The sequence below is a fragment of the Polistes dominula genome, unplaced genomic scaffold (assembly GCF_049000335.1).
Source record: "Polistes dominula isolate Pdom_NZ unplaced genomic scaffold, Pdom_raw_medaka contig_37, whole genome shotgun sequence".
NCBI classification, from domain to species: domain Eukaryota; kingdom Metazoa; phylum Arthropoda; class Insecta; order Hymenoptera; family Vespidae; genus Polistes; species Polistes dominula.
Window position 1 is genome coordinate 283,546 of NW_028301169.1, and position 20,870 is coordinate 304,415.

At 40.1% G+C, this 20,870-nt stretch overlaps 2 protein-coding genes across 9 annotated transcripts in view; one reads left to right on the forward strand and one right to left on the reverse strand.

Annotated features, from left to right (window-relative positions):
- The window catches only part of sv (paired box protein shaven), a 120,114-nt gene extending 106,041 nt beyond the window's left edge, over positions 1 to 14,073 (forward strand). For 3 of the 8 annotated variants that reach the window (XM_089179057.1, XM_015327642.2, XM_089179060.1), the window contains exons 6-12: positions 2,050 to 2,306; positions 5,917 to 6,002; positions 6,178 to 6,523; positions 7,625 to 7,705; positions 8,078 to 8,308; positions 8,894 to 8,989; positions 9,305 to 14,073. In XM_089179057.1, the coding sequence (XP_089035183.1) occupies positions 2,050 to 2,306; positions 5,917 to 6,002; positions 6,178 to 6,523; positions 7,625 to 7,705; positions 8,078 to 8,308; positions 8,894 to 8,989; positions 9,305 to 9,540 (1,333 nt within the window). In that variant the 3' untranslated portion in view covers positions 9,541 to 14,073. Of the gene's footprint in view, positions 1 to 2,049; positions 2,307 to 5,916; positions 6,003 to 6,177; positions 6,524 to 7,624; positions 7,706 to 8,077; positions 8,309 to 8,893; positions 9,001 to 9,304 lie in introns of all 8 variants that reach the window. The other 5 variants (XM_089179058.1, XM_089179059.1, XM_089179063.1 and 2 more) reach the window with 5 other exon arrangements.
- Positions 14,074 to 14,340: 267 nt separating this feature from the next.
- Positions 14,341 to 20,740, reverse strand: LOC107069949 (cysteine-rich protein 1). The gene is made up of 3 exons (XM_015327676.2): positions 20,560 to 20,740; positions 14,672 to 14,824; positions 14,341 to 14,589 (listed from the first exon to the last, which is right to left on the reverse strand). The coding sequence occupies exons 1-3, from the start codon at positions 20,597 to 20,599 to the stop codon at positions 14,546 to 14,548; spliced, it is 237 nt and encodes a 78-aa protein (XP_015183162.1). The 5' UTR covers positions 20,600 to 20,740; the 3' UTR covers positions 14,341 to 14,545.
- Positions 20,741 to 20,870: the final 130 nt, after the last annotated feature.

Consider the following 20,870-nt stretch of genomic DNA (forward strand, 5'->3'; position numbering starts at 1 on the left):
GAGAAGGATAGAGAGAGAGAGAGAAGCAAATCCTAACATTTCCTCTTCGTTGCCATTTAGCCTTTTTCTCTTTTTTTTTTTTTACGTTCTCCACCATTCTCTTCTCGATTTTCTCGACAAGGAGCAACCATAAAAGAACCCTTCGGTCCTTCCTTATATCCGCGAATCGATATACTCGAGTTCCTTCGGCATAGCACGCAGCGCCAATTAACGCGAGCATGTTTTTAGATGGTAGAAGCCAACGATGATGATGACGGTGCCGATGACGATGCCGATGATGACTGTGGTTTTGCTCGAAGCTCCTAGTTTGAAGAAAACGCGCTTGTTTATTCCTTCCTTACTTGCTTTCTTGCTTCGTAGTCTCGTTTGCACCGCGGCACAGATAAAATCTCAAACTGTTACATGAACGCCCCGACGAGTCGTTGCACTTAATTAAATTGCCGATTATGCTCGTTATAGTCCGCGTGCGGTTAACTCGTTCTACGTATATTCTCGCATTTTTACTTAGGTATGTACTTATGTAGGTGTCTACGCTTCTTACGTTTCCTTAAGTTTCGCGAAAGACACGCGCCGCGATTTCACCACGGAAGACCAGTGGAAACTAATTTCCACCTAAGAAAAAACTGTGCAAAAAAAAAACAATATTAAATATGTACTTTTTGTACTTTTTAATATGAAATTCGTATTCGTAAAAGTTGTAGAGTTAATTAATGATAATCGTTGAACGATTACGTAAACGTTAACGTTAATAAAACTAATGTCGATGACGTAGAGCGATAAGTCGGGTCGTTCTTGCATAACACCGTTTGATACCTTCTAATCACCCTAGAGCCTAACCTTGATAAGGATCGCTGCTAATTGTTGCGAATTGGCGAAGGTGGCGAACGAACGAGGGAGTTCGGGCAACAGGTGTCCTCTGATTGATCGCCGTTACTCGCACCCTCACGATTACCTAGCCCACAAACACATTCACGACAGAAACGAAGGACTTAATGTCGATCCATTACGAACTGGTCCATCCCGAACTGCGAATTCGTTGACCCACCACCGTTGACTAAAGCCGTTGCAAAATCTAACGAAAAGAGAAAATGGAGTTGGTAATGCGAAACCATTCAACGTATCGATGTCTCTCAGGGAGCATTGAATTTTTTTATAGCTGATTTCCTTCCAACTAAATCGATTCGTTTTTCCTCCTACTTTGTTTGCTGCTTCTATTTTCAAGACAATCCACTTTTACAATAAATTATTCTTTCGCGTTTAAATATAACAAGCTATTTGCAAGATAAAAAATAATAAAGTAATTAGAAAGATCGTAATCACGTAGTAAAATATGAATATTCTATAAAGGTGTATTTCCGAATATAATTATATGTCGAGCAAATAAGCGGATAGTTATTTGAAAGAAGGAAAAATGATCAAACTCCGTTGGTTTCCGTGTGTGGAAAAAGATACATAAGTGTATAGAAGGGCGAAAGGGCGTAGCCGTCGGTCGTTGGCGCCTCGTATGAACTTCTTCCGCGAACCGAAACCGGTGTTGCGAGGAGCAAGCAGCACGCGGTGAGATTAACGGCGCTGCCGCGAATATTCACCGAGGTAATTGATACCGACGTCCAACCGGCTGACCATTCAAAGCGCACGCACCATGTATCATGGATAATAAGCGCGGGTTGCATGCTCCAAGGAGAAGCCCAACCAACGTATCCAGATAAGTTCCTCGAGAACACTTCTTCTCGTTTACGATTACACGCTGGTTCAGCAAAGTCCCCTTTACTGGAAGCTGTCGGGAACAATGTCGTTGCATCAAAAGAGGACAATAATCATCAGGAAGAACTTTTTGAATGAATTAGATTAGAATTTAGAATTTCTCTTTGAAAGGAGTCTGTATGTATTATTTACTATTGCATTATAGTACGTTTCGTGCGGCAAAGTTTTCTTGATGGTGCATTCGATGGTGCATTCGATGGTGCACGAGCGTAAAGTATTGAGTTATCGGGTTAAGAGTCGAACCGAACCGAGTGAGTGTACCTACCGGCGACCTATTGTTCGCAGAATCGTGAGAAACAAGGCGGCGGAGAAGGCGAAGCACGCGCATCAGCAACAGCAGGCGCAGCAGCAGCAAGGTCAGCAGCAAGGTCAGCCAGGATCAGGTGGTTCCGTGTCGGTGATAGCCCATGCACCTGCAACGCCGACGGGTCATCCCGCGGCCACCGCTCCCAATGCCTACAGCATCAGTGGCATCCTCGGAATCCCCGCACACCATCAGGATCCAAACGGCAACAGCATCAAGAGAAAGCGCACCGATGACGGTGAGTCACCCTTCTACTTTATACGGAATTCCTATATCGATACTTTATCCCGGTTACAAAATGTTTCTTGAATAAATTTACATCGGTACAAAGTATACAGAGTAAGTATGAATAATAAATGATAATTAATCTTCAATTTGTATACAACTAGTTAGCATTAGCATATTCATCGTTCGTTTCTCCGAGATTAACGGTTCTAATTAAAAATAAATAAATATTCTAAATTTAATCTTTAGCAACAACACTTATCAAGATAATCGAGAATATATTCCTCGTAAGAGTTTATTTTATTCTTTCGACGCGATAAAATCTCTCGAAGAAGGCGAACCTAATGGCAAGGTGCCTGTACTTCGAATGAACGAATAAAACTGTTTTCAAGAAGGGGTATACAGAGAGAGAGAGAGAGAAAGAGTACTTATTTACGAGCGATCGGGGTTACCGCGAGGAGGAGGTTGTCGCGGCTCGAGTAAGATTAGCCACACACACGGCAAGGTTATCGGTCAAACGTCGCGCAGCACGTGCTGCGATTCATTCTGCTGTCATTGCGTGAATAACGCGGCCCGAAATATTCCTGACACGTGCCGTACACACGTGACCTACGACGATGCGCGTTCGCGGAAGCAAAAGAAGAGAAAGAGACAGAACGGATGCAAAAAGAACGCATCGAATTTATAAACAATTCGTTATACGTCATTTAATAAAGAACAATTTTTTTGTGATCTAACTTTTTGTCATTAGAATATAACAGTAAAATAAAGTATTAACAGTTGATTCTACTTTGCATAATTATTTTTCATGTAACACATTTTGTAGAGATGTTTGATCGCAGCATCGAAATGTCAGTTTTTGTACAAGCTCTAATTGAGTTTTGACGAAAAAGCTCAGGTACGAAGAAGTATCATGATAAAATATACAACTCTCTCGAACATATTCTAGGAATGGATTACGAAGGACGTAAATGTATAAGTATACACATATATCGATTCGTACCAATGCAGGAACCGGCGCCGATGATACACGAGTAATTCGATATAATCGAATTACGCGAGCGACGGATGCGGTCGCAAAAGTGGTTGCGTCCGCGGCGAAAGCACTCAATGTTTTGCGGCCGCGGAGGAGGGTGTACGTATTAGATTATAAACTTCACAGACCGCAGCAGCAGCTTCTCTATATCCTCGACCCAACGACACATTAGTTAGTCTCCCTCTTTCTCTCCTGGGATATTATTGGTCTCTGCATACGTGCAAACGCTGGACTCTTATCGTTCCTTCCGAAATCATTCTATTCAATAACTTTTCACTTTGTCTCGTATACTACAACAACTATTCCATTGTCAACAAATTCATTTCTCCGGGCTATTCTAAATAATACGTAACGTCGTGTTGTCCTGTGCACTGTGCATAATAATCGACAAAAACAAGGACAAAAATAATATTCGGTTACGGTAGCAATAAAACACAAGGAAATAAGCTCGTCGTACATTTTTTATCGAATGCTTTTATAAAAAATGAATATATGCATTTTGTTGATCTATTTATCTTGTATGCATTCTGTGAATAAAATTCGACCAATCCTAGATTTGACAAATGTATTCAAAACTTTTTTTTTCCAAAACCCGATGAAACATCGTGCTTTACGAAGGGGGAATTTTTTTGATATATACTTTTTTAACAACTCTTTCCAACATTGGTCAATTTAGGGAAAACAATTTTTGCATTATTGCATCGTTGACAAATCTAAAAGATAGAAAGAAGTATATTTAAAGACAAATCCGTCGCCGAGGTTTTGGTTGCTCCAACTTATTACGAATTTACGAAGAAGCTCTCGAGGGAAGCATTGCAATCTATCGAGGCTGTTTGTTGTCGCGTTACATCTGCGCGCTTTTCGCCCCACGTAGAATTCCAAAGGCCGTTCCTGTCCCACCCTACGTAGCACGCAAACACATAGAAGTTGTACACACACGATCGGTCCTGAACGACAAAGTTGGAGGGGACTGGCAACGGGACCAGATTCACCCCAAAGTCCATTATTACTCGTGTATTGTATTGCTTAACATTGACTCAATTGCTTTCGAATAACGTGCTTGCTCTGCTCACGAGTTCTTCTCTAGCTGCCCTCACGAGCATCAATCGAATCATTCGATTTACTGCTCTTTTTTTCTCTCTCACTCTCTTTATTACGTTCTCATGAATTGCCGTCAAAAAAAAGAAAAAGGGGAACAGTGGATATGCATTTTGACCTAGCTATTGAACGAGTCGTAACTCTTGTCATTTTGGAACATCGGTCAGTCGAAAAAAGAGAGAAAGAGATAGGGAGGTTATATCGCTATAAAAATTTGCATTAATCGTTTCAACTTTTCCAAAAGTTCCACGGCGCCAGTTATCCATTTTTATTTCTCCATATTACGAATGAATATTTTACAAATGAATGATTATATTGTTTAACTTGGGCCGCGCTGCGCCGCGCCGCGCTTCTGTACAAAGATAAGAAAACAAAGCTCTACTCGTTCCGGCAAAGAGAAAAGTGGAAATCCCAGAACAGTAACGCGGTGTACGAGAGGCAATAACCGAGGGAATCACCGACAAACATAGAGACGGAGAGAAAGAGAGATACCTGCAAGTTGTAGGGGGATGGATTAACTCGGCTGATCGAATCGTAAAATTCAAGCAAGTGGCACGGAGCACGGGGTGGAATTCGCGAGCGAAAGAGAGAGAGCAAAAGTAAACGCGCGCGCGTTGGGTAGATGTGTTGGGTAGATGGTAGGTTTGAAACGGGGCTTTTATAGCGGTCCAGGAACGAATCCTGCCGGTCGAATAGTCGGGACCGGCCGGACAATCACAACTTGACAGGGAGGTTTAACGAGCCCTATGCTAGGCACCGCCAAGCCCATCCTACCTCGTCTCTCCTACCCTCGGATGGTCATTTAATTATTCGAGATACCCCGTACGTTGGTGCTCTACGTCTGCTACACACTGCGGAACACTGTCCATAGCTTCGCACACATCCCCTTTCGCGGCTTTCGAACGAACCAACAGGGTTACAGAGTAAAAGGGGATGGTCGTACATAGAAAGAGAGTCAAGCGCGCAAAATATAATACCTACACACCCATATGATATTGTCGTTGTGTTCGTTCATGTGAGATTGCGTCGTTGTCCTCATCCTCGTCGACGTCGTAGTCGTCGTCATCATCGTCGTCGTCGTCGTCGTCGTCGTCGTCGTTGTCCCACGTGTCCCGTGTTTCTATATTAAAACGACGCGGGATGGCCACAAGATAATAAAGACGTATAATGGAATCGAAATTGTTTCTCTATCTATCAATGCCATACATCGTCTCTCTCTTCGCGAGAAACGCCAAACCCCCCGGTCGAGCATTCGCGACTAGAGCGACAGATTCAATTTAGTTTCGAGGGCCAGCTTTAATTTCTCCCCGTCTTGATATGCAGCCAGCTAATACGAGGAGATGATCGAGTAGAGATCAATTCTCTCCCACTCTCTTTGTGCAAAAACAATTTCCCTGGATGTACTGATTTAAACGCGAAAACTGTCCTCGCGATACGAATGCTTGAAATGGTACGGAATCTTTGAAATCTTTGTTACAATTCATTGCAGATGACAATCGTGATTTGGGAGATCATCCTGAAGACGACTTGAAGAGACAGCGAAGCAACTACAATGGCGACCAACTTTATTCTAACGTGAGTATACGAAAGGAATGAGTTTCTAGCTACGATCTTGACCCTCGATACTCTCGAAAACAAACATACTCGCATACCACGACAACATGCAGTACACTTACATAGAACGCACTGAAACGAAAAGGAAAGACTCGAGAGATCTTCTTGTACTTCTTTCTTTCCATTCTGTTCGCAGCTGTGGTCGAGTAAATGGAGCATCAAGGACGAGCACAAGCTCTTGAACGAGCTAGGTGGAGGCGGCGGTGGCGGCGGAGGTGGCGGAGGCGGTGGAGGAGGTGGCGGTGGCGGAGGAAGCGGCGGTGGCGGTGGTGCAAACGGTACGACGAACGCAGGTGGAGGAGGAGGTGGTGGCGGAGGTGGCGGAGGTGCTGGAGGCGGTGGTGCCTACTACGAACACGCTGGATTCCCCGGGAACGCGATTGCCACCTCCGCCGAGCTCTACGACTCCCTGGGCACCATCAGTACGATGACGCAAGCGCAAACGCCGCATCTCTATACCCCGCCCATAGGGGGCACCATAGGTGAGAGAGAAAGCAAATCTACCCTCTCTACAACTATCTCTCTCTCGCTCTCTCTCACTCTCTCTCTTTCTCTTTCTCTATATCTTTGTTTCTCTACATCTCTCTGTTTCTCTCTCTCTCTCTCTCGCTCTGTTGGACCAACCCTCGTAAGCCACAAAATCCTGGGTAGTGTGTATACCGCAACCCCTTATACGTGTATATAATACGTCTCTACGCCATGAACCCACTTCATCCCCTCTTTGATTCTCCTTTAGGTACTCTTTCTCCTTTACCATATCCAACACCTATATACGTTCATCGCACAGTTCTCTTGCTCCTCCTTCTCCTCTCATTCCCCGTACGCTTATTATTGCGGCTTACGTCTTGCTTTGCATACCCATATCGGCTAAATACATGGCTTTAATAATGCATGAGCTGTGCCGAGGAACAGCGGCAACGGCCGAAGAGGTGGCGGAAGGCTTCACTCGGTGGTTCTTTTGGAATTTTCAACCTTCGACAAATTTATCTTTTTCTATTTCTATCCTTCTCTTTCTTTCTCTCTTTCTCATTCTTTCGCTCTTTGCTCCCAGCTTCTACAAAAAGTACTTTTTCTCATTAGACTATTCTCTCTTTCTACATCCTCTTTACTCATTCTAAGTATCATCCCTGTCCGAAACACCACGTGCAAATTCTCTAGCCAACATTTTCTCTTTGGTTCTTTTTAAAAAACGAAGATCGATCAACGGTGGAACGTTGTAGTTGTAACCCTTGACATGGGAAAAAGATATCAGGAGATTGTTGAACGCGTTGCTACAGATGCCGATGCCTTCGCGGAATGGACGAAGCGAGCCGTGTAACGGTCGGTTCATCTCATGAAATTCAATGGGGAAATCTTTTTACGGATTTGCGAAGAATTTTCTTTGAGAAAGCTGGCCAATTCTTAAGTGACTCGTCGTCGTTGTCGCCATTGATAAAGATTACAGTTGGGAAGAGGGTTAAAAAATGACGACAAATTAGGTTTCCAATAATAAAATCAATATGAACGTTCCGCTTTGATCGATCGATCGATCGTAAACGATAGGAGAATTGAAATAACGGAAAAATGGGGATCCCTTGATATAGCAGGTGGTACATTGACGCCGCTCGCGCCACTGACGATGCAAGCATTGGACGGGGCTAACATGTCTCCTTACCACGCCACCGGTGAGTTCGCCACCTCTTTAGTTTTTTTACGATTCTCGCCTGAGCCCTAAGGTATATTATTATCATTTCAAGCCTGGACACCTTGGTTTTTCCAATACGTTCAAGTTCTTTCAATGTACGCGCGATATCGCTATAATGTTACAATTCCTTCCTCCTCAAATACCCAACTATTACTTTAATACCTATATCCTTGGATACCTAAACGTCTAATTATCCAGTCCACGATCGAATCCTAAAGCGATTCCCAAAGCGATTCCCAAAGCGATTCCCGAAGAATAAACTCACATCGATTGAAATAAGCTTTAGACGTAAGGCGCTGATCGTTAGCTAGTGCTTGACTCGAATGTCGTGTTGTGTTGTGCATGGCCATAGCAGAGAGCGGTACCGTCGCAGTCTCGTACGTAGGGGTTGGGGCCGGCGGGGGCGAGCAGAGTCCCCCGATTTCCTTGCAGAACGAGACGAACGCCACCCCCGCGGCCCCCAACACCCCGGGAGGGGATCCCGGACTTACGGTCTTGCAGCCGCCAGTTTCTCAACCTCAGGTAGCCTCTGCAATACCACCCTACTCGACGATGCTTCCAAGTTTCGGACATTACGCCACCGGTGAGTATACGAACGAGTGTGCGGCGAACGAGACCGTTGACCTTCGGGTAAAAGACCCTCCGAAGGTCGATTCACGTGACCGCGACGCGTCTTGTCGGAGGGTAAGTCAACGATCACGGTTAACGTGATCTCCGACTTACCGACCGACCGACCGACCGACCAACAAACCAACCTACCGCGAATTTCAACCCTTTCGACGAAGAGTCGATAACGCGTCTCTGGAACCTTCATTCCACGGATGGTAATTCCGTTTCAAAGTTGATAGCATCCCCTATCGGTTCAAGAAAATTTTCTTCTTCGCGACAAAATCGCTTTTACATTTGCAAAACTAGATACATAGCAAACGCTTATGGCTGTTTTCACACGACACACATCTTTTACACATCCGCGATATAACACTTTTGCGTAACTGTGTTACCTGTTGTAAATGTCTGCATAGATCGTGAATTCGTTCGTTTGTTTGAAAGTGTTCGATAAACTACACAACTCGTCGTTTATAATTAAAAGTAGTATTTACGGAACGTTTTGATTACAAATATAGAATATTTCAGCTAAATTAATATTCCAATTGGCGGATCTTTTCAGGTGGTGGCGACTATGCGTACAGCGCAGCGTATTCTCAATACTCAAGTGCACCGTACAGTGGATATGGCTATGGAGCAGCGACAAGCGGGTTGCTCAGTAAGTAAACAGTGAGTATGAGTACCGATTAGCATAGGGTCAACGAAATACCAACAATTAAAACGTTCGTAGGTCTATGCGAAAACGAATATTCTAAAAAAACGTCGAATTGGATAATCTCGTTAGAGTTTCGGTGACGCGGCTAGCAGTACTGTGATTCGAAATAGAAATGCATGCAGGGAGCGTCTCTTAAAATCGTACAATACCAATAGTTTATAAGAAAAAATTGAGTAGAAGTAATTGTCTGCAATTTGAAGGGACGCTCCCTGTAAATAGTAGAAGATAATAAATAGTTGTTTTATTATAAATAAACAGATTCCACGTACTACTACTGCAACGGGGATACGCTGGCGTCTTCCCAGAACAATGCGCAAGCAGGCGGAGCGTGCAACAATGGCAGTGGTGGGGCTGAAAGCACCACTGACGTGGCTAGTCGTTCGCCATTGGCTGCTACCAGAGCGAGTAGCGGGGCGAGTGCAGCATCACCTACCGGAAGTGCTTGCACCAAGCCGGATCACACCTCAACACCGACCGACCTATACCTGGCTTGATCGGTAAAAGCGTCACGTGATTCCTCACTCTGAAAGACCGATCACGGATAAAACGGACGCCATATCATTCGGAAAACTCTAAAAAAAAAACCGTCTTACCGACTTATGATCTCCTGTTGAGTTTTCACGCTAAGAGTACGATGGATGGAGAAAGGATTAAATGAAGAGAAAGAAGAGGAAACATCCTTCTCTTTCTCGTATCCTTGCCTCTTTCGTTCTCGTTTCTTCTCATTCAACAAATCCGGCCGAAAATAAAATAAAAAAAAAAAACGCGTTCGAGCCAAGTGGTTCGAGAGCAAAAGGACCGTCTCTTACATTAGTAGTTTATTTATTTCGTGATACGAAGAAGAAAGCAATCTTGGAAACGGAGAAGAAGAAAAAAAGTTTATTGAGCTGCGAGAGACTGTCTTCTAACGCGGAAGAAACGAGAGGAAGCTAAAGAAGAACCGAAGATCAGGGAAAGAGACCTTCCTTCCCCGGAACAGCGTTAGAAATTTTCTTCGTTAGGACGCGCGCAGCCGCTAGATAGTTTAATTTAACGATCCTCGTTTATAGCGTAATTATCGAAAGACGCCCGACGCACACGCTGATCGGTCGACGCACACGATGCTCGTCACCATCATTTCAATTGTCCCGCTCGAAGAAATTTGTCTTTGAAAATTTGCCGCGAGCATCTGCTCGGCCAATCAACGATCGGAGAGCGTGCAATGCATACGACGCGTTACTCGCGAAAGCTGCTTCTCGTACCATCTGTCTCTGCGTTCACAAACTACGACTAGAAAAGGTACAATGGGGGAACTTCTTCTCGGGAGTAACATCTCGTATGGAAATTTTACGAACGCAATTCGAATGGTGTCCTTATTCGATTTCTTCTAATCGAATGAGATTAAAAGAAAATAAGAAAAGAAAAGAAAAAAAAAACAAACATATTTAAAATTATATGATACACACAAGAGATAGATATGGAATGTTACAAAAAAAAAAAAAAAAGGAAAATGAATACGGACACCATTTAATCGAAAAAGTATACCTATGTAAGCAAGGAAGAAAAAAAAAAGCGTTGGTAGCCCGCGCGAGAAATACCACCACCCCTTATTACTCCTTATCATCCCTAAATACCCTCATCCTAAAAAATCCTTGAAGATTCCCTTTTCCCTTCCCTAAGGATATAAAAGTATAACAGAGAGTAATCGATAAGTTTATTGAGATTTTTAAATCAGAAGTCGACGTAACGCGCGATCGCTACTGTTAAGGATATTATATATATTTTTTGTAGAAACCAAAGACCACACGCGGATCGTCGAAAGTAATAAGGAATGAGTGAACGTCGTCGTTTGAAAAAAAAAAAAAAAAAAACCAACAAAATGGCAAATGCAAATGTTTTTACGCCGTCGCGCGCTCATGTCAGTCGGAGACAATTTTCAAAATCGTGCGACTCTATATATATAGATATAGATATATATATAAATATATTCAATGATATTCTCTCTCGTGTTCTTTTTTCCTGTTTTATTATTATTATTATTTTTGTTTTCAAGAAGACACATGTACATAATAAACGTATTCACGTGCATACGTTTCCCGCCTCGAGTAATGCACAGGATATATCGGCAGATTTTAATTTCTGTTTCATTTCCATATCTAAATTAAAAGAAGAAGAAGAAGAAGAAGAAGAAGAATCTAATTAACGCGTTAATATTATTTTGTATATTATTGTGGGAATAGTGCACCTGAATGAATTCGTGCACCTCAAGGCATTCGTGAGGAAGTTGACCTAAATAGCTCAAAGATTAGAGCAGTCTCCCGGAAAACGGAAGACCACCACCACCACCCGGTCCAGTCAGTCCAACGGCGCTTAACTTTTTCACGAATCCCTACTATTATTGTTATTCCGTAGAAAATATAATCCGAAAAAAAAGCTGGCGGAACGAAAGCGCTAAACTCGATGTCGAAGAAATTTTCTCTTTTTTTTTTTTTATTTTTTTATTAAGCCATAGATAAATTTATTTTCGAGAACGAATGTCTAATTGCAATATAAAAAAAAAGAAGGAAAGAATGTCAGATCGTTATCTCTATGTAAATAATTTTAATTAATAATAATTGCGCGTGTGTATAAATATATATATATATATTTATATCTATATATATTTATATATATATATAAATGTATATATATATATATATATATATATACATACGTACGTATTCGTTGCGCTCGTTGTTACACGTTCCGTTTCGATTACTTTTAAAACGAGGAAGTCGCTTGTCGCTTCCGCGGTTTCGTTGGCCGGTAACGAGCGAGCCAATTACGGAACACTCGTAATTAATGGCTAACGTTAACGAAGGAAGAGATCGCTCGCATGCGTACCTTACGTACAGGTAACCCCGATATAACACGGTCGTTAGGTACCTCAAAAATCCTCCTCTGTTATGCGAATTCGAGTCGTACGAAAACAACACTTGATATCAACAAATAAATTACCTTTCCAAACAATATCTAAATAATATATATTTTATTGAAATAATTATTATACTCGCGTGGGGTATCGAGGATTTCTTCTCTAATACTCGAACTATCTTACGATCAAAAATGAAAAGGCGTTGTAGAAAAAATGTGCCGTGTTATAAAAGAGGTTTCCTGTAAATTGCTTTATGATTAATTAGTAGAAAAAGTTTGAGAATTTACCTCGAAATTCAGGAAAAACATATCTTGACCACAGCACATCTTGACCACCCACACAGCAATCATACGACTTGTTCAAATATTCGCCATGATAATTGAAATAATCGACGATGATGTTATCATCCCTATGAGGTTGCGCTCATACACCAAAAATACACAAAAGTTATAAAACATTGAACGCGCAGTTCTTCCCTCCACTCGTTTCGAAATACGAACGTGTTATGTACGATTAACGAACATTATTTCTTATTGTTATTTCTTATTCGGATTAATTAATTGTTCACTTTTGATTAAAAAAGATACCTACACCTTCGTTTAATCGACGTATCGTGCTTTCGTACGTTCATTTTGTTTTTCTTTTATCTTCTAATCACATTCATTTGTCAACGACGATAACGATCATTTTAATATAACGGATAAATTGTTAACCGACGTTTCGAAAGAAAGAAACTTTGTTTCCTGGTCGATAACGAGGAGGGAAACGTTGGGTTGTTACCGATCGAAAAGGGCCGCTTTTATTCTACCATATTTCTACCCCCATATGTCAAAAAGAGAATACGGTAACCAGTGGCGGTCCCTGTCGTAAGCGTCTCTAACATTCATTCATCCGAAGATAAGTTCACGTCTCTAAATATGTACTTTTCAATTGTTAATTCATTCATTATTATATTGTAATAATTATTGATTATTATTATTATTAATATTATTATTATTATTATAATATTATTATTATTATTACTATTATTATTCTTTTTATTTTCTATTATAGATATTTTCATTTCATTTTATTGTCTCACGATTATTACAATATTCTTCTTCTTATTATTATTATTTCTATTACAATATTATTATATTAATATTATTATTACTATTACTTTTATTATTACGATATTATCATCATCATCATCATTGTCACATCATCATTATTATTATTATTATTATTATTATTATTATTATTATTATTATTATTATTTAATACCTTTATTATTTATTAATTATAACGTCGACCTATGTGTAATAAGTTTTGCCAAAGAATCCGTTTAGAAAAAAAAAAAACATACAAGAAAAGAAGAAGAGATTTAACAAGAAGACAAGAAAATAACTATATCTGTTGTATATATCGTTGTAACGTTTGCATTTGCATCCATAAGATGGAAACGAATGGAAACGAATGGAAACGAGACACGATATTTTTTTGAAATTAACGATATATGAGTCGAGGATTAAAACAAACGGAAGTTTAAAAGGGAAAAAAGGTATAACGAAGAAGAAGAAGAAGAAGAAGAATAAGAAGATGATGATAATCAATTCTAACGAGCATCGACAAACAAATAAGAAATTGTCAATTTCCAAGAATTCTGTGAATTTCGATTTGATTGTCGTTGCTTTTCTACGTTCGTCAACCAACCACCCTCATCCACCCCATCCATCATTACCACCCGAAGGATCTGCCTGATTTTTTTCTTTCATTTTATATTTTGTAATTTTGGTTCAATCACAAGAAATCCTTTTTCATTTTTTTCTTTTTTTACTTTCCTCAACCTACTCATAATTAACGCGAAAGAAAGAAAGAGCGAACGAATGAGCGAACGAACGAACGAACGAAAGAACGAACGTACGTATTAAATAACGAATGGAACAAAAGTATTCATTGATTTCTGTAAATTCATTTTTAAATAAATACTGAAAGGTTTATACGATGACCTGCTTCGCCGTTCCCATCTATCTCCGTACGTGATCGATTTTCCAAATTGAAGTTGCCTTCGCGCGTGCGAAGGAGTAATGAGAATGATCGAACAATGAGAGAACGATGATGAACTTTTAATAAAAAAAAAAAATACAAGAAAAAAGTAGAGAGAGAGAGTGAGAGAGTGAGAGAGAAAGTACGATGTTATCCTTGCGTCAAAGACGATCCTTATCTCGATAAAATGCGTTCCAATTTAGCTTGTAAAGAGAGCGAGAAATAAATACTCACACATACTGTAATTGTGTGGATTTTACAATATTACTTCTTGTCAGATATGCAATAACCAACGTTCTATTCATTATTATTATTTTTTTTATTTATTTATTATCGAATTAAAAAAAAAAAAAATATCAAAAGAAAACACGAAAGCTCGGATCTGTCTCTTCTGATACCTGTAAGTATCGCATGAGTCATTTAATTTAGAATTAAATTACAAAGGGTTAATATAGATGCATACATACATAAATATATATACCGATGAATATATTTCTTACAGTAAGCTTCATAATTAATTAATACTAGTATTAAGTTCGTTAATGAATGAACGAACGCGAACACATTATTAATGTTTCATCTTATTTATTGTAAATGTAACTCTCTGCACCGCCTCTTCCAAAACCTAAAACGAAATGAACGAAATTTATGTTTGAGTCTTATTGATTATTGCAGTATTTTTTATTTATTAATAAATAGTTATTTACCTCCTGGACCGAAAAGGGCCGAATAACAAGGGTGATTACAGTAAGGTTTACCCTCATGTTCCGCGTGACTACCAGGTGTCAACGTCTTGTTACATTTCTCACATCTTAGACACGAACTATGCCAATCTTTACCCAAAAAGGTCTTCCGTTCGGCTGTAGAAAAAAAAAAAAATCATGTGTGCAAATCACACAAGTTAGAATACACGAAGAATAATTATAAAAATTCGCGCCTGTAGAAATGCAACCTTCCAGACACATTTTGAAAATGTTGCTTGCGAGCGCCATCTGTTGGGACGGAATTATTTTTCACTTCAAACTGTTCATACACGTATGTATTACGGGTTACCTAACTTTCGGGCAGAAAAAAATTCCGTCCCAACAGATGACGCTCGCAAGCAATATTTTCAAACTGTGTCTGGAGGGTAACATCCCTACAGGCGTAATGTTTTCATAAATAATGATACAAATTTAACTTTAACTTTATAATTAACCCCTATTCTAAAGAAGTTTTCACTTAAAAAATAAGATAGACAAGAAATCAAAGTTAACAAGTATAATAAGAATCAAGAAAGCCCTACGTTGGTTCGATTAAGAAACCCTTCGGTGTGTTCGATTGAGAAACCTTTTAGCTTTGAGCAACGAAAAGGAAATAATTGGAAACGCATCGAATTATTTATTAACATGTTGTCGAAAGTAAAATAATTAATTTGCTCAATTCTATTCGCTAATAAATTTTCAACAATTTTCCGAGTTTCAAACTTCACGAGTATCCATCGTGTACGGTCCAAACGATAACTTGGATTATCGTTGGAGCTTAAGTAGGTCAAAAGACAATAGAGTTGGAGTTAGGAAAGAATACCGAGAGAAAGGAAAAAAAAATATTCTAGCGTAAAACCGACATATCTGCATCTGTTTCCATTCATCATTCATCCAACGTATCCTTTTCCTTTCGCGTGAAAAAACGAAGTGCTAAATAAAGAAGAGAGATAAGCTGGAAAACGTCGACGCGACTAACAGAAACGAGAGATGAGAATAAGAAAAGAAAAAGGTGTAGAGAGAAGAAAAGGAAAGCGTCGCGACGCGTGTTCCCTCGTGTGCTTCCGTATCTTCGATCAAAATGTAAAGCTCGGAGAAGTTACAAGAGAGAGAGAGAGAGAGAGAGAAAGAGAAAGAGAATCTGTTCCATTAGCAATTTCGTAATTATCAAATTGAATGCCCCATTCCCGATGGGGAACGATCGTCATCGAATTGCACGTAGCATTGATTAAAGGCGCGAGAACGAAATTGTGCTGCCCTTACAAAAATCATTTCATTCAGTTGAGATCTTTCGTACTAACCCTTCGCCTGTATTATGTTTTCCGAGTACGTTGAATTCCCACGTGCGTGGGCACGAGCAACTTCCTTCGTGTTAGATAGAGAAATGGTGGCTTGATGAAAACGTCTATTTACACGTTTTTACGTATCCTCGTTGATCGTTGAAAAAGAAGATATAACTAAGAGAGAAGGAGAGAAAAAGAATGGATTGCTTCGAGTATCGTTGGCTTCTGAGATTTCCTTTATACTTCTCTCTCTCTCTCTCTTTTTTATCTTTGTTTTTAGCTCTTTATAGATGTATACCTTTCTTCCTCCAACACGCGATCGCGTTGTCGTCGATCGGGTTAAACGAACGTCAACTGATAAAAGATGCCTTTTGAAAAGCAAGAGAGAGAGAGAACAGAGTATCCCTTATCTCTCTCTTTCTCTCTTTCGCGCGATTCTCGTCTTTCCAATTAATAGCTACTTCAGCTCCGCCATCAGCGTCTCCCTCTCCCCCGAGAGCCTTCTTAATAAATATTTATCCTTCTAACGATTCGATTCGGGTCAAGCCAACCAACCAGTCAGCCAACCAACCAACCAACCAGCCAACGAACGAACGAACGAACGAACGTCCGTCGCGAATCTTTTTTAATAAGAAATATTTCCGAGCATCCCACCCACCCCCCGTTCCTTTCCACCAACCACCATTGCTACTCTTTCGTCACGACTTGACCCCGGGGTAAACGACTTCACAAAAGCAACGCTCTTGTCAATATTTTATCATTCTCCTCTTCGCGATATTAGGTATAGTAAACACTTCGATAAGCTCTTCGGTCCTTTTCTTTTCAATTATTTCGATCCTTCCCCTTTTTCTTTCAGAGTATTAGTATCTTATTGTTAGGACTGGAAAGATCGATCGGTATGCATTATCTATCTTTGTTCTAATTCTTTACTAAAAGAAATTGCATTGTTTAATAAGAAAATACAACTATCGGTTGATTAGCTCATATCGAATGCACCGAACTCGTATCCACGTCTTTCAGTAAATTTTCTTTTCGAAAATACTGTTCGTTTTAGGATTTCTCGAGAAGGAGGAGGTTGAGGCAGCGAAAAGTAGCAACACGGAAGAAAGAAGAAAGTAGGTATGGAAAGGGGAGAGAGAAGGAGAAGGTTGCTTTTCCTTCGTGTCACGCCATTACGGCGTATCAAAACCGAGTGAAAAGAAGAAGAAGAAGAAGAAGAGGAGGAGGAGGAGAGTGGTGTGTGGGTGGCGTGCGGCTTGGTGGATGCATTCAAACGTTCCTCTTCGCTCGTCTAAGAAGAAACACAAAGAACGGTACACGCTGCTACGAGGGGAATTGAAAAATTACGAGAGGAGTAGAGAAACGCGACCATTCAGGAGGAAGAAGACGAAGAAGAAGAAGAACGAGAAGGAAAGAGAAAACGAGTTCGGCGGACAAGAAGGGTGCGGTGCATAAAGGGCCATTAGTTAATTAACTCCTAATTATCTGCCGGCGGAGAAGCGAGCGCATAATCGTCAAGCATCGCTGGCGTTCATTGCCAACGCGAAAAGGCAGACACAGAAAGAGAAAGAGAAAAAGAAAGAGAAAGAGAAAGAGAAAGAGAGAAAAGACGGTGTGCAAGCACGGATCGTTGCGTTAGCAGCAGCAGCAGCAGCAGCAAAAGCAGCAGCAGCAGCAGCACCACGTTGCAGCAACCCCCACAGAGTTGTCGGGCGCCAAACAATCGGCGGCTGCTGATTGCATAGCCTTGGAACATCATCCCCCTACTTCTTCTCCTTCTTCTTTTTTTTTCCCTGCACCCCCGTGCTTCTTTTTTACTTCCTCGGTAGACCGTCCACCCTCCCAGCCAACCTCCTACCCTTGCATACATACGTAGTACTCATTCTCTGTCTCTATCGCGCTCGTTCTTTTCATACGGTATACCGCGAATCCCAGACGCAACCCGGACTATTTCTCTTTCTTTCTTCCTTTCTTTCTTTCTTTCTTTCTTTCTTTCTTCCTTTCTTTCTATCTCGCTTGCTCGGGGGAGTCGAGGCATGTAAAAAGAAGCGCTTCTCGCTTCAACCACCAACTTCTTTCTCTCTTTCCGTTCCTCCTTGAAACTCAGCCGGCCGAGTCGTTTCATAGCCACGACTACCGCAGCAGCTTGGTCCATTCTTCTGCAAACCAGTTTCCTCTCTCTTTTTCTTCTTCTTCTTTTTCTTCTTCTTCTTCTTCTACTTTTCCTTCGTCTTCGTCTTATTATCATCACCTACCTATTACTCGATTCCCCCTAGAGCACGAGGAGCACCTTTGTCACTGTCCACGCGGCCGGGCATTTTGTCGTCTTTGTTGTTTTGCAAAATGCAAAATGTTAAAACGTAAATGTAAAATAGCTTAATGCAAAAAATCGCGCTACGATTGGTGTCAAGTTTGTAGGCAAAATCACCCTGAAATTTAGTTCGCACCTGTACGAAAAACGTTTACCACCGGGTGCTGCTGTTAAACATTTAAGCATTGGCCTTTAGGCCAATGACCCTTCCTCTCCCTTTCAAACTTGTGCACCACTTGACAAGTAAAGAAGAGTCATTTCTCTAATTCGCTAACCTTCCTCCTCTAACAGCACCTTTTTTCGTTCATTCTCTACCCTCCTTGCACCAATTAGAATGGCCGGCGATGGCTGACGTAGGTGGGCTGGCAAAAGCATGGAAGCCAACGCATACAGAAAAATCTGCTTTCAACGCTAATAGTACCTTGTCGGGCCGTCTAAAAGAGTGCTACTCGAAAGAGGAAGCGAGCAATTAAAAGCGGCCCGCCTTAATACGAAACTTTTTTACATTTAAGTGTGTCGGAGGATGGAAAAAAGGGGGTATATACTATTGCATCGCGTGTTTTCTAGCAGTATGCGCCACGTGTGCTACCCGCGTTTATTCATAAACGTTTATTTTTATGTGTTGCGTTATGTTGTGTTGTGTTGTGTACTAGATACTTTCTATCTTTTTTTCTTTTTTATTTTGTTCCTTTAGGAAAAAAACTCCAAAGTGCAACGAGTTTATTTCATTATCGTAATAATATGTTAATAAACGTTTTGGAAGAGCTCATAAAGTACGCTCGAATGGTTTTTCGTAACTCGAGGATCACTAATTAATTTCATGTTTCGGGACTTTGCAATTGACTATCACATTTCTGATACTTGATCTTAATTTTTCAAATAATACATTTGTTACACTAAATATGGACTCTTGGTAGTATCTATATCATTCTACAGTTAAAATAAACTACGTTTTACAATTGTTAAATGTATAAATGACAGTAATTTTTCGTGAGTCATTTTAAACTTTACGTTCTTCAATAAAAAATAACAAATTTTGTAGAAATATCTACTATCACGTGCAAATTACTCGTGACTCTGGCTATTTGTTTATCGCAAGTTTAGTGAATAATTCATTTTATTATCTACTTTGTTTTTTTCAAGGACTCGTATAATGTACGTAATTACAATCTATATCCATACTCGTGCAACAATACATATGCATTTTCCAAAAACCGATACATTTTTAAAAATATATTTGTTTTATTTGTCAAATATATTAACCAAGTCGCTCAATACTTGTATAAATAATAAAAAAAAAAATATTGACAATTTTATTTGTACAATATTTCATTAATATGCAAAGGAAAACTGAGAAGAAGTATTCCTACCGAGCCCATTCTTCGTGAATATTTATGCATTCGATCGAGTGTATTCCGTGCATATATAGAAGACAAAAAAAGAAATATAGATAAAGAACGAAGCAATAAAAAAAAAAAAAAAAAAAAAAAAAAACTATAAATAAATATGAATATAGCGAGGCATTCAATGATATCGTTGAGCTCTCATATTCCATATTTGATTACAGAGACGCCGAAAGCGCTGACATAACGTTTGTTAAGGTAAACCACGAGGTCCAAGACCCTGACATCATCGATGCCGTCATTTGCTTACATATATCTAATTTATAATCCAACAAGATTCTATTACTCGTCTAAGTTTCTCGTGAATTTTCAATAAATTACATTGCACGAGTAATAATGTTAGAAAACGAACGAACGAACGAAAGAGAAAAAAACAAACGCGACGTTCGTTTTATTTTCCTTTCTCAGGAAAATGTCACGATTGGATAAGATGACGAAAGACGATCGAATATTAAATATCGAAGTTAAGTGATTCACCTAACGCGATTATCATAAGACGACACTTGCATTACCATCAAACAAACTCGTCTTGTTATATAATTTTCTAAGTTCGAATACGATGGACGAATTTCTTCAATTAAAATTGCTTATACTTGTCCTCTACTTTTCTTTCTCATGCTCGTAAATCATCCATTAGGGAGGAAAAAGAGGGTGGTCGGTCAATTTGTTAAATCAATTTGTAACATTATTACAAAGGTAAAAGATATTAGCGAAGTAAATCACAGCGAAGATCGACAAAGTTTCTCACGACCCTTGCCATAAATAATAAGATACTATCTACTTATCGTTAGATGAAATGATCGAAAATGAAAGACGCGGCTTCTCTACGATCAGCATGTTCAACGTGACACATACCGAAGTACACTGGTTTGCCGCACTTTGGACAATTGGGCATCTTTGTTGAAAGATCTTCGGAACCGGTTTTCTCTCTTGGCTAACGTCGCACAAGTTGTGGAAGGATGTTCTCGGCAGCGTGGTCAAACGTGTACTGGTCCCACTGCTTCTTCTCTTTTCTCTCTCTCTCTCTCTACTACTAGCTAACGCAATACTATACGGTTGATTGAACGTGAGAACGCAAGTGTGTTGTGTCAGGGTATAGGTGCCTGACGTTCAACGAGAAATATCGTAGCTGAAGCCGTTCATCGTCGGTGCTTATACCGCTCATT

Excerpts from the sequence above, each read along its gene's own strand:
- LOC107069949 (XM_015327676.2), bottom strand. The coding sequence starts at position 20,599 with ATGCCCAATTGTCCAAAGTGCGGCAAACCAGTGTACTTCG. Across the intron at positions 14,825-20,559 it reads CGGCAAACCAGTGTACTTCG|CCGAACGGAAGACCTTTTTG; the intron begins GTATGTGTCACG and ends TTTTTTCTACAG. Across the intron at positions 14,590-14,671 it reads GGCCCTTTTCGGTCCAGGAG|GTTTTGGAAGAGGCGGTGCA; the intron begins GTAAATAACTAT and ends ATTTCGTTTTAG.